We start from the raw sequence: 21,367 nt of genomic DNA, 5'->3' as shown, positions 1-21,367 counted from the left end.
AAAAAATTTCGTCTAAAATCTATCTATAAATAATTCATTTGAAATATTAGTTTTAACATTTACAAAAAAGGGAAATTATTATATTTTACAGTAAAACTTCTTTAAGACGATTTTCCAAAAAAACGGATAAAAATGCCTCTTGAGATGGAAAGCGTATTATACGAGATTGGGACAATATGTTTCAAAGTGCAAGAACCAGCATATTATTCTGAAAGTCTTTCTAATAATGATCGTTTTAACGGGGATCTACTAGTTATTTTTTATTAATTATATTTATAAAATTATAAAATTTAATTTAAATTTTAAATTCATCATTATTATTTAAAGCAATGGATTTAGTTTCAATTATCACACAGTGATTTGAATATTTATTGCTCAATGATTTTTCTCTACAATTATGTATTTTGAAACTTATTATTTCACAAATTTTAAATTAATTATACCCGAAGTATTTTTTGTTTAATTGTTTAGTTTATACTAGTAAGAAAAGCTTAAGTTATAACAAGTATATTTTTATTCATAAATGTATAAATATTCAATATAACAATTTGATAAAATTATAAACGATACAAGGTTTTCACTTCGATTTAAGATAATTTTTTATATATGATATGTGGCGTTCCTCTTGTTGTATAATATTGCAATAAATATACGTATTTTAATTAAATTATAATTAAAATTTAAACATTAATTTTAATATCTATATCCTCTTGGCACGATATCGGCGCTTATTCAATATTATATAATATACAAATAAACATAAATAGAATGTTTTACTACTGACAAAAGATGATATACCGTTTACCAAAGAATTTTACAAACTCTACTTAAATATTGTTGAATCTGTAATTTCTTTGGAATAATAATCATATATAATGTATAAAATAAATAATTTATTATCAAACCATCAATTTGCTATCAGTGATGTGTTAATCAAACTCCAGCTTCAAACTTTCCTTTTGCTGTAAATTAGTTTTGGATGATTCTTTGCTTTTTGGTAATTCTTTCAGAACAGCTGATTCTCTGAGCCATTCGCAGTATTTAGTTTCAATTTCTGCACGTTGTTCCCTGTGCATGACCTAAGTAAAAAAATATAAATTTTAGTAAAAAAACTTATAAACAACTCCTAAATTTTTTCCTAATTAAAAATAAAGATCGTCATATAATAATTTGCTCCATACATATATATGAATCGTAGTATTTAGTTTAAAAACTTGAATAATAGAAAACCGTTTAAAAACTTGATCTTATAAGAAACCACAATTAAATATTGATCTCCAATAATAAATATTTATAATATAATTACTCCTTTTAATTGCTTATCGTTTCAAGCTTCAACGAACTTATTGCAAAACTTTTGCTGTAATATTTGCTAATTTCTTCTGAGTTGATATTGCAAAATCTTACACAGCAGTTTACCAACACTGTATAGGAAATAAAAGAGCAAGCTGCATTTTAAAGCAGTTCTGCAGTTTATTTACAAATAGACAAATCAATGAAATAAAAACTAATAATGATAAATATTGCAAATATAATTTGCTGAAAACAAAGTTATAAGATTTAAAAAATTATTATATTTAAAATAAATTAGATTTATGGGGTCATTTCTGCACTAGTCTTTGCCTTGTGTAAATTGTAATAAATTATTGCACTAATTGGTTTTTATTTATTGCATTTTGAAATAATATTTACATCAATAAATTTAAAAAAATTAAATAAAGGTAAGTTCTGCTTAATTTTGTTTTTATATTATTAACATCAAAACTTAGTAGTCCTAAAGATTTGATGTGATGACTTCTTAATGAGGTAGGCTTTATAGATGACATGACGGTTGACCTATTTATTTATGATAATTTATTAGAATAACACTGATGACTTTTTATAGAATAGAGCAATGCCACTACAAGGGCTATTTTCATTCACAAACAGATTATTGTCCAAAAATGTTTTAATGTGACTTTAACTGAAGTGGAAATACTGAACGTGGTTGATCTTATAAAAACATTATAATACTATTGGAAGGTACTATGAATACGGGTGTATATTTCGTAAAACTTATAGAATATTTTTTTAAATAATTACTAAATAATGTAACTTTATTATCCCTTACCGCTACTTCGGGCAGAGAGCCACCATAATCAGAAGGTAAAAGTTTCAGAGGCAGAACAGACTCCGGACCTTCGCTAATGAAAGTAAGAAGTCCCATCAGCTCGGATCTTATAAGAGGTTTGACCAATGTCATTATCTGGTTGATCAGGGAAGATGTATTTACAACCATAATTTTTTTTAGGCGTGCAGGATGCGCTTCTTGGATGTACTGCATAAAGTGGCGTAGAGGTCCAAATGAAACACGCATTAAATGACTGAGACGAAAGCCTTTCATGTCGAATATGACGACATACCCATCTGCTAAACCTAGTTCAGAAAAAAATCAACAATTAACAAATAATAATTAATTTAATTATTAGGAAAACAGCAATTAGTCAATCAAGTGTAAAATAATTCTATCAAACTATAAGGTGGAGTTAGGTAAAATTTTATTTCACATAACAAGTATGTAAGACAAACAATGTGATCACAATAGATTGTTTTTACATGTAGTTTTTACAGCAATCAGAACTATTATGGGTTCTATAAGCTGTTCTAAACACTGCTTATTACTAAGACGTTGATTGTGGTCTGTAGGCATCCCATTGATTAACCTTACTCTATCTGAGGTATAGTTTTTAATTTTTATACTGAACGCTATTAGAAGACAACCCCCCAGGTCGTCACTCTAATTGGGATATTGTAGCAAAGTCGGTTTAAGTGCTATTTTCACTTAGAACCATATTTGCTATTATAAGTGAAAATTGTTGTCACTGCTGCCTGACAACCGGCTGCTTAAATCCCGTCGCTCTTAACCGCTTACCTAAGGGCGAGCCCACAATAGAAATAAAAATATAATATTAAATGAAATCTTACTTCGAAGGATGTTTAAAAAAAGTACCCAATAGACAGAATAAAATAACATTCTTTAGTCTTTAGGACAACTTGAGTACACTATGTTGACTATATTTGTACGATCTTGATTTGCTAATTGATATTTCAAATCCATTTACTTTGTGAGAAATCTTTCTCACAATTTGAAAAAGAAATCTCAAAGAATTATAAAATTGAATTTTAATAACACGCTTGTCTAATATAAATTCTAATTTAAATGAACACAAAAAAAGCTTTAATGTTATTGCAAAATGCACTGTATACGTGAATTAGATGGTAATTAGTACAAATACAAACTGAACAGAATTTGTTATCGATTCAGAATACAGTTTTTGTGATAATTAATGTGTCTATTTGACGTAAAAAGTCTAGATATTCATTATATTTGTATTATAATTGAAAATACAAAAAAAATACTAATTATTTCTGAACGACTGGTCATTAGAGTAGCGTTCAATGTAATAACCCTGCCACTTCAACAAATTAGCTTATTATTCCTTGAAGGAATAAATGCAAATAACTTCAAAAATAAAAATATTAATACTAAATAATTTTCTTACCATCTTCAGACAATCGGACATCGTTGAACATACAAAATGCTTTGACCGCATCTGCAAATACCATTTTAGATGGATCATAGTTTGCTAGGCGATAAATTAATAATTTATATCCCTCAGGAGTGGTATGCGGCAGAGCTGCCATGTGACTACAAAAAGAATCTTGATAAATTTATTGTAACATTTTTAACTACTTCAACAATCTGATATAACAATTAAATATTATCTTTTTAGTACATCTGTAAGTTATACTTACGCTAAATCGTACATCGCACCGACATTAGGTGAAAGCGGGTCTCGGTCCATGAAAATCTCAGGTGAGTTTGCTCTTATAGTAAGGTATCTGAAAATTTATAAAAAACTGATGAAAATCATTATTTTTGTAAAAAAATATTCTCATTTTTTTATAAATTAAGTTATATATACGATATATATATAATGCAGTGGCAGGTAATAAAATATTCTATTACAAAATTCAATGCAATCAGAACAAATAACTAAAAAAATAATTAATAATAATAATATTAAAAATATATATGTAGTATGCTTGTATGTACTATTTCTAGAATATTCTATTAATTCAATGAACTTCTAAATTAATTGGATTAAATATCATGAGGTTGAATGTGATAATATAAATATCATTAAGAATTATTACCATTAAGTATCATTAGAAATTATAAATATCATTAAGAAATTATTGTGATAAAAATAGATATTGTAATTTCTACGTAAATTCTTAATAATTGAATTTAAATCATGTGTATATATCTATCTATTAACATCGCTAATGATAGAAAAACTATCACTTTAAATTGATTTATAATATATTGCTGATTCATTACATTTAAAATGTTTGTCTAATTGTTGTAATGGAAGGTTGAGTTTTACTTGAATTTTAATTTTATTTGGGTAAATATTAGATGTAATTTACATTCCTATCATATAGATGGTATTATGTATTTATTTTACTTTTTTATGCAACCGCAAAAGTCTAGACATAGTTTATAATTGGTTATGTGGATTGGCAGATAAAAATTAATTAAATAAAAAATGCCTTTTCTTCTTAAAAATAAAATATTAATAAAAAATTGGAATTATTCGTTGGAATTATTTGTAACGCATTGTATGTCTCATCTACTAACGAATATTTGATTAGAATCAATTACGAACAATCTTTCGCTTAAACGCTGGATTATTTATAAACAAATAGAACATGAAAACAAAGAGCATATTTTAAAATCAATAAATAATATATATAATATAAAATTTTATAATAAAGATGAGAGATTCAAATCTGTGTGAATGTGGTAATGATGTGGGAAATTTGGAGCATATTATCTTAGCATGTTCAAGATTTCAAAAAAAAGAAGACATTTATTGAATCAATTATGCAGAGATAAAAATTTAGTTAAATCGTTTAATTTATTGAGTCTGAGATTTATTGATCAAATATTGAGTATTATAGAATTATATACAATTTTTAGTTGATTGTAAAATTAGAATTAAAAATTTTGTAAATCCTGATGATGGCTAAGTTTGTAAAAAAGAAGCCAAATGAAAAAAAAATTATAATAAGTTACTTTTGGAAAGCCTTCTTTGAATTAGCTTCATTCCAGTAGCAGGCGTGCAGGAAAAGCAGGGCGTGTCCTTTTGTAAAACCTGCAGCAACGTTCTTTTGCTCCATAATCCTGTAAAAATAATTTTAGTAGATAAATTATATAAAATAATTAATATTAATTTTAATTTGATTTTATTATGCATATTTCAAATGTGAACAATTAATATAAAATTCCTAAATAGACTCAAATTTGAAAAAAATTATATGTGAAAATTGTTTCCTAATTTCTTATACCAGGCACTCCTGTCTGACTGAGATATGAAAATTATACATAAATAAAAAAATTATATTAATTTATAGGTAGTGCTTTCATAACGTGTAGATATCAATCAATAACTGATCAACATCCTATATAATTTATATAGAGTTAAAGTAGGTTTAGTAAATCTTCTTATCTTAAATTGACTGATTTTATTATGCATATTTCACATGTTAAAATTAATATAAAATTCTCAAATTGACTCAAATTTAAAACAAAAATAATGAACATATATCAAAGATCTACTTTAACTTTTATTAATGAATAAATTTTATTATCAATTATCCATTACCATTGATAAAATGCATCCACCTCTGCTTCTTTTCCTTCAGGAATTGGAACTGTATTTTCTCCATTTATGAAAGGATGCGACAATTGCGTTTTCCCAGTTACATGATCTGCCATTGTGAATTATTTAAAAATCTACAATTTTATCCAAAGTTTCTGGCAAACATTCTGTAAAATTAAATAATTCTAATATAGTCTAACATAATATTTATATTGCTTTTTAATTTGATTAATAAATTGGTGCATAAATATAACATAAAAAAGTTGTATCAAACGTAATGATTTATGTGCTGATTCATTACCAAAAAAATCATCGGACTATATTACATATTCATAAGAATTTGCTGATTAATCATATGACTTGTATTTTTATTTGATACTATATTTGGAGAGGTTGCATATTAACTTAGTGCATTTATGTAGTTATAGTTTAAATTACTTGAAAATTTAAGATTTGAATTAAAAAAAGTGCATTATACATTATTTGTGATGAAACCTTATAATAGCACTACACAATAAGTTATAGAATATATAATATTTTATTTATTTATAACATGTAATTTTAGAAAAAAACTAATACTTGTTAAAAAAGTAGTTTCTCAATTTACATTACTTAGTTTAAAAATTAAATGTTTTTGAATTCTAATTTTTCTTATTTATTTTTTTTTCAATGTTATCATCGATGAGCATTACAAATTCACAAACAGAATTATGGTTTTAAAACAGGTTTATCAATTTTTTATGCGTTCATGTTGAACTAATAAGTGGAAATTGATTGTAATAATTATAAAACTGCACTCATTAACCTTGAAGTCTTAGTAAACACCTTAATTATATTCTCTATGCAAGAATTAAAGTGTCATGTAAAAAAATATGTCCGTCATTTAGTGTAGATAATTTACTTTAAGTAGTTTACTTCTTCAATATAATTCCTTAATTATTCTCAATCATGATCACGTATTTATTTATATGATGTTTTGCAATTATTATATATTTTTTGCATTCACTGTGATTGTCAAAATTTTTAAAACTTGACATAAAATTTAATAATTGTCAAATTAGTCAACTTATAAAATCAACCCTACGAAAAATTATTAGAATTATCTAATTCATTTCCAAAAATACACTTGAAAAAATCAAATATGGAAATTAAAGACATATTCAGTAGTGACACACCGATAAATATGTACTGTAATAAATTTTGTTTATTTTAATATTTTAATTTTGATCAATTCGAGTTTGTTTGTTCTAATTATTGGAGAAATAAAGTGTGGTAAATTTAACAAATTATTTAAACATTTAGAAAAAAATAAGGATGTATGAAAAATCAAGAGTAAGTCATTTATTTGTATCACTAAAATAGATATGAAAGATGGTTACTGTTTATTTTAATATATAAATTTTTATAGAAAAAGAAAATGAATATCATTCAAATAATGGTGAGAGGCTATTTTAGCTATTTTATTACTTAATAAACTAAATTTATAAATTAAAATTTGAGAAATAAATTAATAAGGAATATATTTTTTCTAAACCTTCGTTTTTTGATTTAAATTCATTTACCACCTGAACATTAAATATTTAAACTATGAGCTGATAAAATTAGAATCGTTTTGCTAAATTTTAATAATTCATAGATAATGCATCCACATCATACTACCGTATAGTAAAACAATATATATTTGTTTGTTCGCATTTTTTTTGACCTTGATTGGCATAATAACAGTTTCTACATCATACAAGTCGGAACAAAAACTATAAAGCACTTTCTTTTTTATTTAATTCCATTAGTAATCTTTGCTGACCTATTATTAACTTTATTTCGATTTTATTGTGTGTTACGGTTATGTTCACACAAAAGTTCTAACGATGCATACTCATGATCGCAAAAAAAAAATTAAAAAATCTAATATTTTTTACAGATTTTTTTATTTCTTCAGGCAATATTAACACCTTTCTAAAGTCTCTGTTCTTTATCATATCAATTCATTAACTTTCGTTTTTTTGGAATTCAATCAACAAACTAGTGATGTATGGTATCGTGCCTTGAGGCAAATTGTTGAAACTTTCCGTGCCAAATTAAAATTTTGAAAATCTGAATTATTTTCGATATTTCTTTTTTCCTTTTCTCTTTTCCCAAAAACAATCATTTCGTCAACACAAACAGAAAGTTTTTTGAATCATTCAAATCGGTTTCTATTTCTCTCAAAAACTGCAATTTTTTGCACTCTTTTCTCCGTAACTCCAATACGGCTAAACCGACTTTTCCCAAAAATTTATCAGCACATCTCCTTATCAATAAAAAACGAAAGTTTTTTAAATCATTCATATCGGATGCTTATTTCTCTAAAAAACTGCCATTTTTGCACTCTTTGCTCCGTAACTCCAAAACGGCTAGACCGACTTTTGCCAAAAACTATTCAATACATCACCCTATCAAAAAAAAACGAAAGTTTTTTGAATCATTCAAATCGGATGCTTATTTCTCTACAAAAACGGCCATTTTTGCACTCTTTGCTCCGTAACTCCAAAACCGCTAGACCGACTTTTGCCAAAAACTTAACATATCTCCCTATCAATAGGAAACGAATGTTTTCTGAACCATTAAAATCGGTTGATCCGTGCGCCCGAAATCGTGGACAAAAAATTGTATCCATACATACATACACACACATCTATTTTTTTCTGAGGTATGCCAAAATGTTCAAAACGTGAAGATATCCAAAAAGTTTCAATTTCGATTATTGGACGATTACAATAACTTACTCTACGGGAAATTAATGAAAAACAACAAATTGAATTGGGTATTGCTTTCATTATATTTTATTGAAACTTTTTCAATTAGTTGGAAACCCATCTTTCATATCAGAAACATATATAATCGAATTACATATATTTAATTTCTAATAAATCAATTACAAATAGTCTCTATTTAAATTTTCGAACTTGATAAACATTTTTATCATCTTAAAAATAATAATATGAATCATTTGTATTTTAGTCCTAAAACCATCCCAAGAACAGTTTTGTTCTAAATTTGTAATTATTTACACATTAAACTAATTTTAATGCATTTTTTATCAAGTATTTAATTTAAATCACATCTCTACCTATTGCATTTATTAATGTGCACTGGTAATTTGTAAATAATTGTAATATTTCAGAAAATCAAATTAATAAGTTATTATTTAAAGTTACTAGTTGCAGCTAATTATTGAACACAGAGTTTAAATTATGAATCTATTTTACTCTTATCAAATTTAATATTGTTTGTTAGTTTTTGTTTTTTAAAAAATTGATTTGTTAGTTTGTACTTCAGAACTTTAGCAAAGATGTTCGAATACTTTCTCAAATCAATTTCTGAATCATTCATATTATGTTCGTGTGGAAAAATGTCGTAATTCCGCATTAGATGTTTTTTCAAAGAACCACTATAAATAAACATCACTGTTATTAATTGCAAACAATCGTATGATCATGAGAACCCCGCCTTATTTGCGTTTCGAATTAGTTTTATTACCACTAAATTATTAATTGGTATTCCCTGCACCAGAGGCAACCGACTTATTTTACGAACCGACAAATTCACATATAAAAAATTTTCACTTTAAATTTATGTCGTCTGATCAAAGGTGTGATTGAAATTCTTAAAAGCTTCTATTTCACAAATTGAACGTGGAATATTTGAGCATATCAAAACGATTTATATGTAATTCGTATAACAACAATAGAGCATTTTAAATTTGAATTGCTTTGTCGATTGTCATTGCATTAAAACGTAGTAGTGACATTGGGTTGATATGAATAAAGATATTTTAACTTTTCACCTCGATTCAATTATAATATATTACATATATATAACCCGTGCACGGTTTTTCTTCCACATACACAAAAGTTTAGAATAATTATTACTCATGGTTTTAAATTTTTAATTAGTATTGTTTTGTATTTTTATCGATGACATTTTGGTTATCACTAAATTTGCAACTGTTTGAAACAATCGGATCATTTACATTTAAATGACCAATTAAATTCTACTTTATCCATAATCCATTTGTTAGGTAATTGAATCATTTAAGGAAAAACATGCACATATTTTAAATATAGAGAACTGATCAAGAATGCATAAAAAATTACTTCCAAACGTAAAAAACGAGAAAAGAAATGTAATTTATAAACCCAATATTATGAAATCGCTCGTTTTAGATCCTATTTCAATTATTACTATTATAAAATTTGTGATATATGATATATTTTTAGCAAACTTCTAGCAGAACATGCTCAACCAGTTTTTTTATCAAAAAATCCATATAAAATAACTTAAATTCTTGAATATTTAATGGTCCACTGCTACTTGGTCGACAACTAATTTTCATATAAAATACATATAATAGTCGTCTACATTTTTGAGAAAAAACAGTTAACACTAATTCTCTAGATATAATTCTCTGAAATAGAAATAGTAAAATAAATGGTTACTTCTAATGAACAAATTAGTTAAATTTACTGAACAATTTAAAGACTTATACGTTATTAATTAATTTGAAATACACTTATATTGAATCACTCTGCTCATAATTATTTCTGATTTGGCCATTTTTTTCATGCAATTTTGTAGTATTTGAAATGTGACATATCATTTTATTTATTTTAGAATAAATTATTTATATATTAATTTTAGTATATTAAATTGATTATAAAATTATTGTTTCGACTTATGATTGATATGATTTGAGCTATTTTTTACGTTGTTTGGTACATATGGTTTTTCCCAATGGTGTTCTTCGTGATATACTTTCAAATATGTTCTTGCTTAAAATTTAATTTTGAATTCATTATATAATCAAATATATAGATAATAACCCAGAAAAAAGATTCAGGGCCATTCATCAAGGCAAAACGAGATATCTTTATTTGTAACAAATAAAAAAAAAATGTTTATATGACTATCATGCATCAAGTGAAATTGAAATCGAAAAATTATGTTTAATATTTTTTAGAGTAGCAAAAGTTAGATGACAAATATTATTTAATACTCAACTCTATAGACAATAATGAAAGAAAGAATTAAATTAAAAAATAAATAAAATCGTATTTTGTGTAAAATAGTTAAAATTTTCTACAATGCTGAAAGTTGCAAATTCAATAAGCTAGATAGTGAGTTAACTAATAATTTGGATTCTCAAATCTATGAGCAATAATGCCAGAAAATATTAAGAATTAGTAGAATTACAATTTGTACAAAGTTACAAACTCAATTGGTAGCTTCTTAGGTCGCAATGTAATGTTGTATATAAAAAAACTAACAAAAAAGCAAATACTTATGTTAGAGATTTTTAAACTTTGTTATTTATTATCACGATTGCTGATGAAGCAATCTACTTTCAAATATAATTGTTAAAAAATTCATAACTTTACCTTATTTTTGAGGTATTGTTGGTAGACCATTTTACCCGCGAACCTTTAATCCCCGCTCTGTCCTACTATAAATTGTTAATGCAGAAAGAATCCGCAAATCATAATTGTCAATAAAAATCAATCTCATACTAAATTTTGTAAAATTATCCTATTTTCTAATCCACAAAAACAATTTCAATTTGTATTTGCATAGGAGACAACCTAACTTAACCATTTTTTTACGTACATTGTTTTCTTAAATATAATAAATAAACTCTATTATACTAAATTATTAAAATTACACTATTTTGTAATTTAAATGAACAATTTCAATTTTAGTTTTCACAAAAAATAATTGCTAAATAATTCTACTTGTTAAAACAAAATTTTATTTATTCATATTATACTAAATTTTCAAAACTATTGTATTTTCAAATTCAAACAAACGATTTAAATTTCGAAATTAATAAAAAATTCAAACCCAATAAAAAATCAAGATATACACGAACACTACACTAGACAAGAAAACAATTTTTACATTGAATACAATAGAATAGAAGGAATAAATTGAGAGGAAATGTCATATGGAGCTAGTAAAATATATAATGAATTGCCAAACGATGTAAAAATGACTAATGATGACGACAAATTTAAAAGAAAAATAAAGAAACATTATCAAGAAATTGAAGACAAAGAAGAATGAAGAGTTATATAAAGATAATTTAATTATAATAGATATTATATTAATGAAATAGTCAAATGAAATGTATATATATAATATGAAAACTGTTTGCATAATCTCTCATACCAGGCACTTCTGTCTGTCTGAGATATGAAAATAATGTATATATATAAATAAAAAAAATCTGTTTTCATAAAGAAGACAATTATTATCAATTACTGATGATCATAATGAAGAACAGGTATTTTTGAAGGCAATCACGATACCATACCATATAATAAAATTCGACCCACATGAAATCCATTTTCGCGATTCGGTCTCACGCGAGAGTAAACGGTCAAACTCAATATGATTACGAGTGAAAATTCACTTTCGTCATTCGGGCAATAAAGCAGTTAAACCGGTGAGCGTTTCGTCACAGCTTCACACGGCCTGGAGGGTTGTCGAGGGGCTGGTCGGAAAATGGAAACATTTGTAAAAAAAATTAAAATTTAACCACTTTTCATATGCCTCTAATTAGCTATATAATTATTAAATTATTAGCTAATTATTTCTCGAGGGTCAGATTGGGTGCCAAACTTATCACCGTGCCAAGTTTCATCGAAGTCTGAGACTAGCAACGGAAGGATTTCCCTTGTAAGAAAAATAGGCATCGAGAAATAAGCTTCAATTGTTAATTTATATTGAACCCAATTTTTCTTAAAATTCTGTGTTTAAATATCAATTTTCCAAAAAAATTTAAAGTTGCAACGTGCAATTGCAAAAACTGCAACCCAAATTGATTTTTCAATATTTTGCTTCCAACATTTAAAATATGTTAACAATTTTAATAAAATATGTTCCGATATGTGCACATAATATTCTCTGATGTATAGAAATTCATTTAGACAATTTTGATTAAATTTCAAATCAAAGAACCGATTTCAAATAAAATTTTCCAATGAAATTGTATTATCTTATCATCTATTTTCATAATCTCTCATAACAAGCACCCCTGCCTGACTGAGATATGAAAATAATATATGAATTAAAAAAAAAAGTGTTATCATTACAAAAGACTACTACGGTGCAAATACTTAATTTGTTTCAAATCATTATCTATGTTGAACCCATTTTTTCTTAAAATTCTGCGTTTAAATATCACTTTTCCGTAAAATTTTAAAATTGGAACGTGCAAAAACGGTTTAAGCTAATAAAACTGCATTCCAAATTGATTTTTCAATATTTTGTTTAAAATATTGTTAATAAATATGTTAACAATCCCTTAACAAGGCACATAATATTCTAAGATGCGTTAGAAATGCATTTAGACAATTTTGATTAAATTTCAAATAAAATTTTCGAATAAAATTGTATTGTCATTACTGCGGTGTAAATACTTAATTTGTTTTAAACCGTCATCTAATGGTTGTCTTTACTAAGATTAATGCCATAAACTTATTAAATTTTGAAGATTATAGATGGAAAGAGTATGGGCGTGTACTAGCTTAAGTTTTTCCAACTTTTGGCCACGAAGTTCCACTTAGATTTGAGTAAAATTTTTAATACCAGAAGAAAAATGTACAGGCTTTAGAATGATGCTAATTTAATATTAGTCCAAAGAGCCGCATTGATAGGAAATAGAAAATAAAAAATTATTTTTATTTTCAAACACTAACAAATAATTTTTTTACACTATTTGTTATGAACAAGATAGACGAGATCAATGTGAATAGAATTACGATAATATTTTTTTGATATATATTATATTTTCGACAAGAAGTGAATTTGAAAAAAGGGGCCACTTTCACATGTTTTCACTGATATCTCGGCCAAATGAAAAGATAGCGAGTTGAAAATTGGTGTATTATATTTTTTCGAAAAAACCTATAAAATGACATCAAAATTATTTAAATACCAGGGTGGGGCCAGTTATGTATGGAAACACACCCATACCCTTTGTTTCCAAGTGATACCAACTTTTCCCCGGCGTTACTCCATCAAATTAAAAAATTACTGATAATTTAATAATAAAATTTAATAATATAAATATATTAATCATATAGTTCAACCATTAGGTTGCCCTCTCAAAAAGCTTGCAGTTGAGAAATATCGTTATCAAAGGACTTTTGGGTTCTGATTGCTTTTCAAAAAATAATAATTGTAAATTATTTTGTCCCCAAATTTGGACGGTCACTGTGTAAAATAAATTTAAAACTAATTTTGAAAAAAATTAAATTATGGAAAGCTCTCTAAGAAGTTTACGACTGTCCCACCCATTATGTGTAACTTACCGTCGAATATATGTATGTTAATGACTACAAATTCCGGTCCGTTTTTGCCATATATTTCAGGGTTTTTAAGGTATTATTTTTTCAATATATGTATCACATACCGTTCGATTATATTAGATTTTTAAACCGACTAAAAAAAGATAAAAATTTCAATTTTATGTTTTTGTAAAGAAAAATGCGGTAGCTTCTCTACTATCCTTAATTCATACACATTGAGTCAAACATATATATTTCAAATATGCTAATCATCAAATTTAAATCAGCATGAATAATTATAATGAATTTTGCGAACGACAGTTATCTTATACATTTTTCGACAACCGGATTCCTAAATCACCCATCAATTATGATCACAATTAATCATAATAAAACAAATGTATTGTAACATTTGAGTTATAACACTTATTTATGAGTAAATTTATGACTGATTATGCAGGAACACATCGAGGAGTTCAATTACAAAACATGTTTCTGCAAGGAAAAGTGTGGTGAAGGTCGTTCAAGAAGTCTGCAGATAACATTTACACATTATCGACATATGAGAAATTTAAATTACCACAAGAATTATTTAAGAAGATATGGAATACACCAGTAATATCAATTAGTTTTGGAAATTATTATCAATTAGGTTTAATTCATATTTATAACATGGTGCAGCATCATGATAAGGAAATTTCATTGATTTCAAATTAACCCTCTTCACTCGGATGCCGCCGCTCCGGCTGCAAAATACGAACTAATTTTGCAATTAGCGAGTGGAAAAGGTTAATACTTTTATAACGTAGTATGCAGTTATGTACTACGTTATTGAACTTCATATTGTTTTATAGAAGTGTATATATACACTTGCAGAAATGTAGAAAATATTATTAAAACTAGGTATAAGTGGCATGAGGCCTAAATGCAAGTTATATGTAGTTTCCGATATGTGTAAAGAATCGAAATTTAGCAACAATTGAGATTTAGCACCTTTTACAAATGTGATGATTACAATTTTCAAGAAGCCCACAAGAAAAAAGAAAAATTTGGAGATCTACTATAGTGGATTACAATACACCTTGTTAATATAATTTTTTTATTATTATTTTAAAGTCAATTAATATATGTCTAAATTTCTATTTGAATCTTCACATTGAATGTTTAATACAAAACGTTAGTACAAATAGATAATTATCAAAAAATCAATATCGGCTAAATAGGGGTTCATAGCAAAGCCTAAGGGATCCACGACACAAACAAGTTTGGGAACCTATGGTTTAGATTCTATACTAACGCTTTTGCTTTCACTAAAAACTAATCAATGCAATTTTTGATTCATAACTTTCAAACAAACTTATACCATCTGAAATTGTATTAATGCAATTAATAGATTTAAACATTCCATTCTTTTTTGGATTTTAAAAGCGTATTTTATTGATGTGTGGAAGTCAACGGTGATCAATAACAAAACATAAAAATGTTTGAAATTTTTAAAACTGGTTATGTTTTGTTATTGATCACCGTTGACTTCCATACATAAATAAAATACGCTTTTAAAACCTAAAAAAGAATGAAATCACTTCATCCATGTTCCCGAAATCGTCAACGAAAATTTGTATCCGAACACACACACATACACGCACACACACATACATCCATTTTTTTCTAAGGTATGCCAAATGTTCAGAAGGTTTTGAAACGTGAAGATATATAAAAATTTTCATTTTCGATTTTTTTGCGATTACTATAACTTGCCCTACGGAAAGATAAGAATGTTTTAAATTTTTAAAACTGGTTTAGAATTTTTGGCAAAAAAGTTGAAAAGTTGAACTTATGAAATCGGTTCAACGTTCTTGAGAAAAAGTCGGCGAAAAATCAAATTTTGGCACATACAAACACATTCACATATCCACACATTATTTTTTCTATTTTTGTGACTAACAATTCAGAATGACTTGAAACGTCGAGGGAAAATATTAGCAAATCGAATTTTAGGGCAAAAACACTTCTCTTTGACGAAGTTAATAACTCTATACTCTCTAAAGAAATCAGAAATGTTAAAAATCATTTTTGGGAACAATCCCAGATCATATAAACAAAAATAAGTAACACCACGTATGAGAGGTGATTTTTTTCTTCCTAAAACACAAGTATTAGATTGCTGAAATACATGAATATTAATTAATAACAAATATTGTCCTATATCTATAAAGATCTAAGCAATTCCAATTATTTTTTGGCAAAAAATATATTGCAGCATAGCTTTTTTAAAAACTAGTATCAGAATAATAGAACATTATGCCTGAAGCAAAAAACAACTGTTTTTGTTATTCATCAAACTCTCTTCTCTTATATGAAAATATCCGGTTTGGATCTTTCTCTTTTTTGTCAATTTGAAGAATGCTTAAAATTAATCTGACATTCTTACAATGTGGGATATGAATCTGATATCCAAAAGGTCCATAAAAATTTCTAATAATATAAACATATATATATATATATATATATATATATATATATACACTCTTGCATATTTTTATAAAATTGTATATTCTTACTTATTATGAACAATTAAATTGCTCATTAATATCTAAATAATTCAATCGTACAGCAGTAAGTCACCTAATAACAACTGGAAGCAATCACAGTATCTAAAAAAAAATTTATGGATCTATAACCAAAATAAATATTTGAAACGTATGAATAAATAGATAATTAAACAGTTAATAAGAAATGAAATAATATTTATGGTATTGTAATAATGTCCAGCGAAGCAGAAATCCTCCAATACCGTAAAATTGTTTAAATAGAGATATTTATCCATTTTTATGTGTATAAAAAATACTCCCCAAGAAATAAAATTACCAGCTGAATGATGGAGATTTAGCAATAATAGATTTGTTTATTTATTATTATATAACATGGAACCGGATGAAGACATTTTATTGTCCAACTATGTTGTGGCAAACTTTTGTGTAGAATATAAACTAAATTGAAGTTTTTTATGTATTCTCAACATCAATAAGACGTTGTGATAATTTACTCAACTACATTGCTTTTCAGAAGGTAACCCATATAGCCTATCTCTATTTGATGAATTTATTAAGTCCATCTCAAAATATATACTTTAAAATATCTTCATTTTTATTTGATATATTATCCTAAAGATTTTGGTTCATATTTTTCAACAAAAAATTATTTAAAAAAAGCTTACTAACACATATATAAATATGTGTGTGTATGTTCAATGTAAGTATAAATAGAATATAAAATTGCAATAAATTCTAAAGTGAAATACGAGAAAAGCACATTTCTTAGAAATAATTTCTGCAAGAATCATACTAAATGTTGCACTTTAAAAATGTGAGAGTAAATACGTGTTTGTAAACAATCTTAAAAATACCTATAAAATATTCCATTAATCGTTTTCTTTTTAATTAAATATGTATGTTGTAATAGTTTTTTCCACATCAAGCATTGAATCATTTTTATGAACCAAACGATAAGAATAAAAAACAGACGAAAAAGAATTTGAATAAATTAGCATAAGTCCATATTTAACAGTTTGATATGCAAATATGTTTAATTATTTTCGAGCTTATTGTTAACAATAAATCATATGCATATATGAACAACAATGATTAATAGTTTTTGACTATTTTTTACGAATGGGAATCAAAACTTCATCATTTTATATTATACAGTATATAACTTAATATAACGTTTCTACAGTTTGGCACGTACAATATTTTATTAATTTTACTCTTGGCGATTTCTACTTGAGATTATATTTGAGATCTATAACCTTAAGTAAAAATTTGATACCACACTGCTTGATATCGAGCTGACCGAGGTATATTGGAATCGAACCCTGTTATCGACTGGTTAGTGCTAGCACACGTTAATTTTTAGCTATTCCTATCGATGAATGTATAGATATTCTCTTTTATAAAATATTTTATTATTTGTCATTAACATAATATTTTTAAAAATCGCAGTTGATAATTATCAACTAGATATCAAGATATCAATAGTAATATATTTGTTATATGTTAACTTATTTAAATACCGATTAAGTTTTTTTCAGAAGCATAACATGATTATAGATATTATATTTATAAATAATATAAAATTTTATAAAGCGATAAAAAATAATTATTTTCACTTCAATATTAGCATTATTTGTGAAAAATAGTATAAATATATTATATTTATATACTACAATAAAAAATTGCCCATAAAAATAATTATAATGTGAATTATATGGGATATATTATCAGCATTGTTTGTGAAAAATGAATGACTAAAATGTGATGACAATATTAAATATCAATACACTAAAAAAGTAATTGTGTATGGTTAATTGGTTACATAAATAAAAACCTATATTCAACACATCAAATCAGCAGTTTTGATTGATAGTATTATTGTATTCTCCTCGAATTACAATTTGTAGCAATTTTTAAGGAACATACACAAAAAATTATTAAGGCGTAAAAATTCTCAAATTTCTTATCACTATAAATATTTTTATTTTATATTTATATTAAATATAATAAAATTATAGAGTGATTCTGAAAGTTTCTATCAAAGATTATAAACAAAATTTATTAGAAATATATTGAATAAATCAAAACGTTATCTCTGGAGCTTGAACGATAGTTAAAATATGCATGTCGTTGAATTTGTCAAAGAAACGTTAGATTTATATTGCGAAAAAGAATTCCAAACATTTCGGAGATCTGGAGTTAAAAATGCTAGAAATAAAATATTGGCACTCAAAAATAATGGTTTTCATTAAACTTTCACAAAATCCAGAAAAAAGTCTCGAAAATTTTATCGTAACAATCGACTTTGAAATAAAACTTCTAAAGAGAAGTAAATCATCTGACATTTGTGAGTACAAATTCTTATTTCCACAGAATTTTCAATTTATAAAAATTTCAAGAAATTGCTTTTGCTGTTCTTTTCAAAATTTTCAACATAGAGAATTCGGTTTACATAATTTGACATGCACACACACACACAAAACGACCCCCAAGACCAACCACTTCGAGGTTTATCAAAATTTAACCCTTATTTTTGGGTCAATGCACGGGACATCAGAATTAATTTCAGAGGTATGGGTTTCTTCGGCAAAGTATATTTTATTTTGATCCCTAGATTCCGAAAATTATATGTGGCTAAGTGGCCCTTAAATCGACCCGCCCTAATAATATATAAAATATAATAAGAAAGAAAAGCAAACGGGGTCAATTAGGACAAAAATATAAGAGTGATATTTAAAGAACTCTAAAGCCTCCTCCTATAAAGGGCGGATTTGTGGCGAGGGGGCAAGGAATAAGCGGATGTTTTAGTTGGTATTATTTATAATGAGCCCAACATACCCAGACAAAAGAACTAGTCTGGCATTCATAAATGCATTTCCCTCGCTACTCAAAAATAAATATTAAAAAAACACATACATAATTTGCACAAAGTGTTAAAAGGAAAATTGATTTTCAATCAGCTTGATGTGTTTCATCAAGCAATAAATCAAACTAGGAAAAAACTAAGACACAAACGTTAAAAAACTATTTTAAAAAGAAATATTTTAATTAACGATAAATGCATAACAATAACTATTTTATAATTAAAACTGTCAAAAATTTAAATATTTGACAAAACAAGGATTCTCAATCTGTCAATATTAAAACTCAGCTCCTGTGCAGAACTTCAATTCAGTTTTGATTTTGACGGATTAAGGATTATTAAATAAAGAAAGATAATAAATTTATCTTTTTAATTCGACGAATTGGCTGTATATTATATCAAATATGTTTTAACGTTGAAATAACGACATATATTTTATATATATATATATATATATATATAATATTTGTGTGTGTCAAAATATAAAACATCACAAACCAAATTTTGAATTAATAAGATAAAAATGAATAGCTAACCGTTATTTTGCTCCGCCCTGATGCAATTCACAATATTGAAATTGAACAATATTTTCACCAACTGTTTTAATATTTTTTAATATCACAGATTAACTTAAATCTACCTAAACTGTCCATAAGCGTGCGCGCCTCAGGTATGGCGCGCTTCGACTGATCGTGAAATTCAAATCCGCGCGGTCGGCGGCGACTTCACTGCGTATGCAATAAAACAAGAAAGTACGAAAGCATTATATTGTATCATTGTGTAATTGTTCAAGAAGTTGCAGAAAAATCAGCGAAATAATACAATCATCGGAAAAACGACCTAAGATTGTAATGGAATATGAAAAGGATTTTCTTTATGCAAAATTGAATATATCCGTCCCGTATTTTGCTTTTCTGTATCACATCCCTCACTCAAACAAAGTTATAAACATAGATAAAAGAAGAGTATAAATACTTAGCACCATCAATTTTTAGCTTCCCGGAAAAGTTTCTCTTTTCGCCATGAATTCTCGCCGTTCCAAGTTATTCTGAATCGTTTGATACAAATCTTGGAAAAACTATGTGTAAATTTGATCTTTTGTGGACAACCATTTTTTAAGCAATCAAAGATCAGATTAACAGCAATCAAATATATGTTCTCTTTGGCTTACATATCATGTGTTATTAAAAGCCAACCCGATAGTTGGCCATAATTTATCTGATCAGATTGTTACTAGTACTTTTGTGTTATATGCAGCAATTCTCTTAAAAGGCTTTTTTTACTTGATACCATATCTTAGATTTCAAAGTTTCAACTATTGCCTGATATCAAGTTGGCCGAAGTAGTTCCTGAAATCTGCAATTGCAGAACCAAGTCTTTACCAAAATAGGGAAATGTTTATATGAGAAAAAGCAAATATTCAAAGTACCATTTTGATTTTGGAAATTTTGTTGAATATATATAAAAAAACGCTTTAATTTAAATATGATCGAAAATCATGGATTATACTACTTATTTTACATAAATTATTATCAATTGCAAGAAACAAAAAACGGAATTGTAGTTTCAAATGCCAACAATTGATGTTTTATATTGCTTTTTATCATATTATAGTCATTATATATTTATTATAAAAATAAATATAGCCCTTATAAAGATAGGTACATATTTCTTTATTATTCATCTTGAATAATACGCTAATTCTAGTTAAATTAACATTAAAGTGTTAACAGTTGCGTCTACCAGGTGAAATATTCATACATCTACTTTCATAACAAATTATAAAAATTTGTTAATGTGAATCTCGATTGTAAACTAGTTCAGTGCTAGTCTTATCTATAGTGCGAATACTGTGTTGTGCATTTATGGTACTACACATAATTTGAAAACCAATTCATATAGAACACAAACCATAAT

At 26.3% G+C, this 21,367-nt stretch overlaps 1 protein-coding gene across 1 annotated transcript; it reads right to left on the bottom strand.

Annotated features, from left to right (window-relative positions):
• Positions 1-854: 854 nt before the first annotated feature.
• LOC113370710 (retinaldehyde-binding protein 1-like) lies at positions 855-20,120 on the bottom strand. The gene is made up of 7 exons (XM_026611404.1): positions 19,987-20,120; positions 5,712-5,875; positions 5,123-5,230; positions 3,796-3,882; positions 3,543-3,688; positions 2,111-2,415; positions 855-1,079 (listed from the first exon to the last, which is right to left on the bottom strand). The coding sequence occupies exons 2-7, from the start codon at positions 5,822-5,824 to the stop codon at positions 930-932; spliced, it is 909 nt and encodes a 302-aa protein (XP_026467189.1). The 5' UTR covers positions 5,825-5,875; positions 19,987-20,120; the 3' UTR covers positions 855-929.
• Positions 20,121-21,367: the final 1,247 nt, after the last annotated feature.

This window comes from Ctenocephalides felis, unplaced genomic scaffold, assembly GCF_003426905.1.
Source record: "Ctenocephalides felis isolate EL2017-DRISC unplaced genomic scaffold, ASM342690v1 CF-g0.4_SCAFFOLD_01492, whole genome shotgun sequence".
NCBI lineage: Eukaryota > Metazoa > Arthropoda > Insecta > Siphonaptera > Pulicidae > Ctenocephalides > Ctenocephalides felis.
Note: the sequence above shows the minus strand (reverse complement) of the source record. Positions and strands in the feature narration are given on the sequence as shown.

Excerpts from the sequence above, each read along its gene's own strand:
- LOC113370710 (XM_026611404.1), bottom strand. The coding sequence starts at position 5,824 with ATGGCAGATCATGTAACTGGGAAAACGCAATTGTCGCATCCTTTCATA. Across the intron at positions 3,883-5,122 it reads TCAAAGAAGGCTTTCCAAAA|ATACCTTACTATAAGAGCAA; the intron begins GTAACTTATTAT and ends ATAAATTTTCAG. Across the intron at positions 2,416-3,542 it reads TGTCCGATTGTCTGAAGATG|GTTTAGCAGATGGGTATGTC; the intron begins GTAAGAAAATTA and ends TTTCTGAACTAG.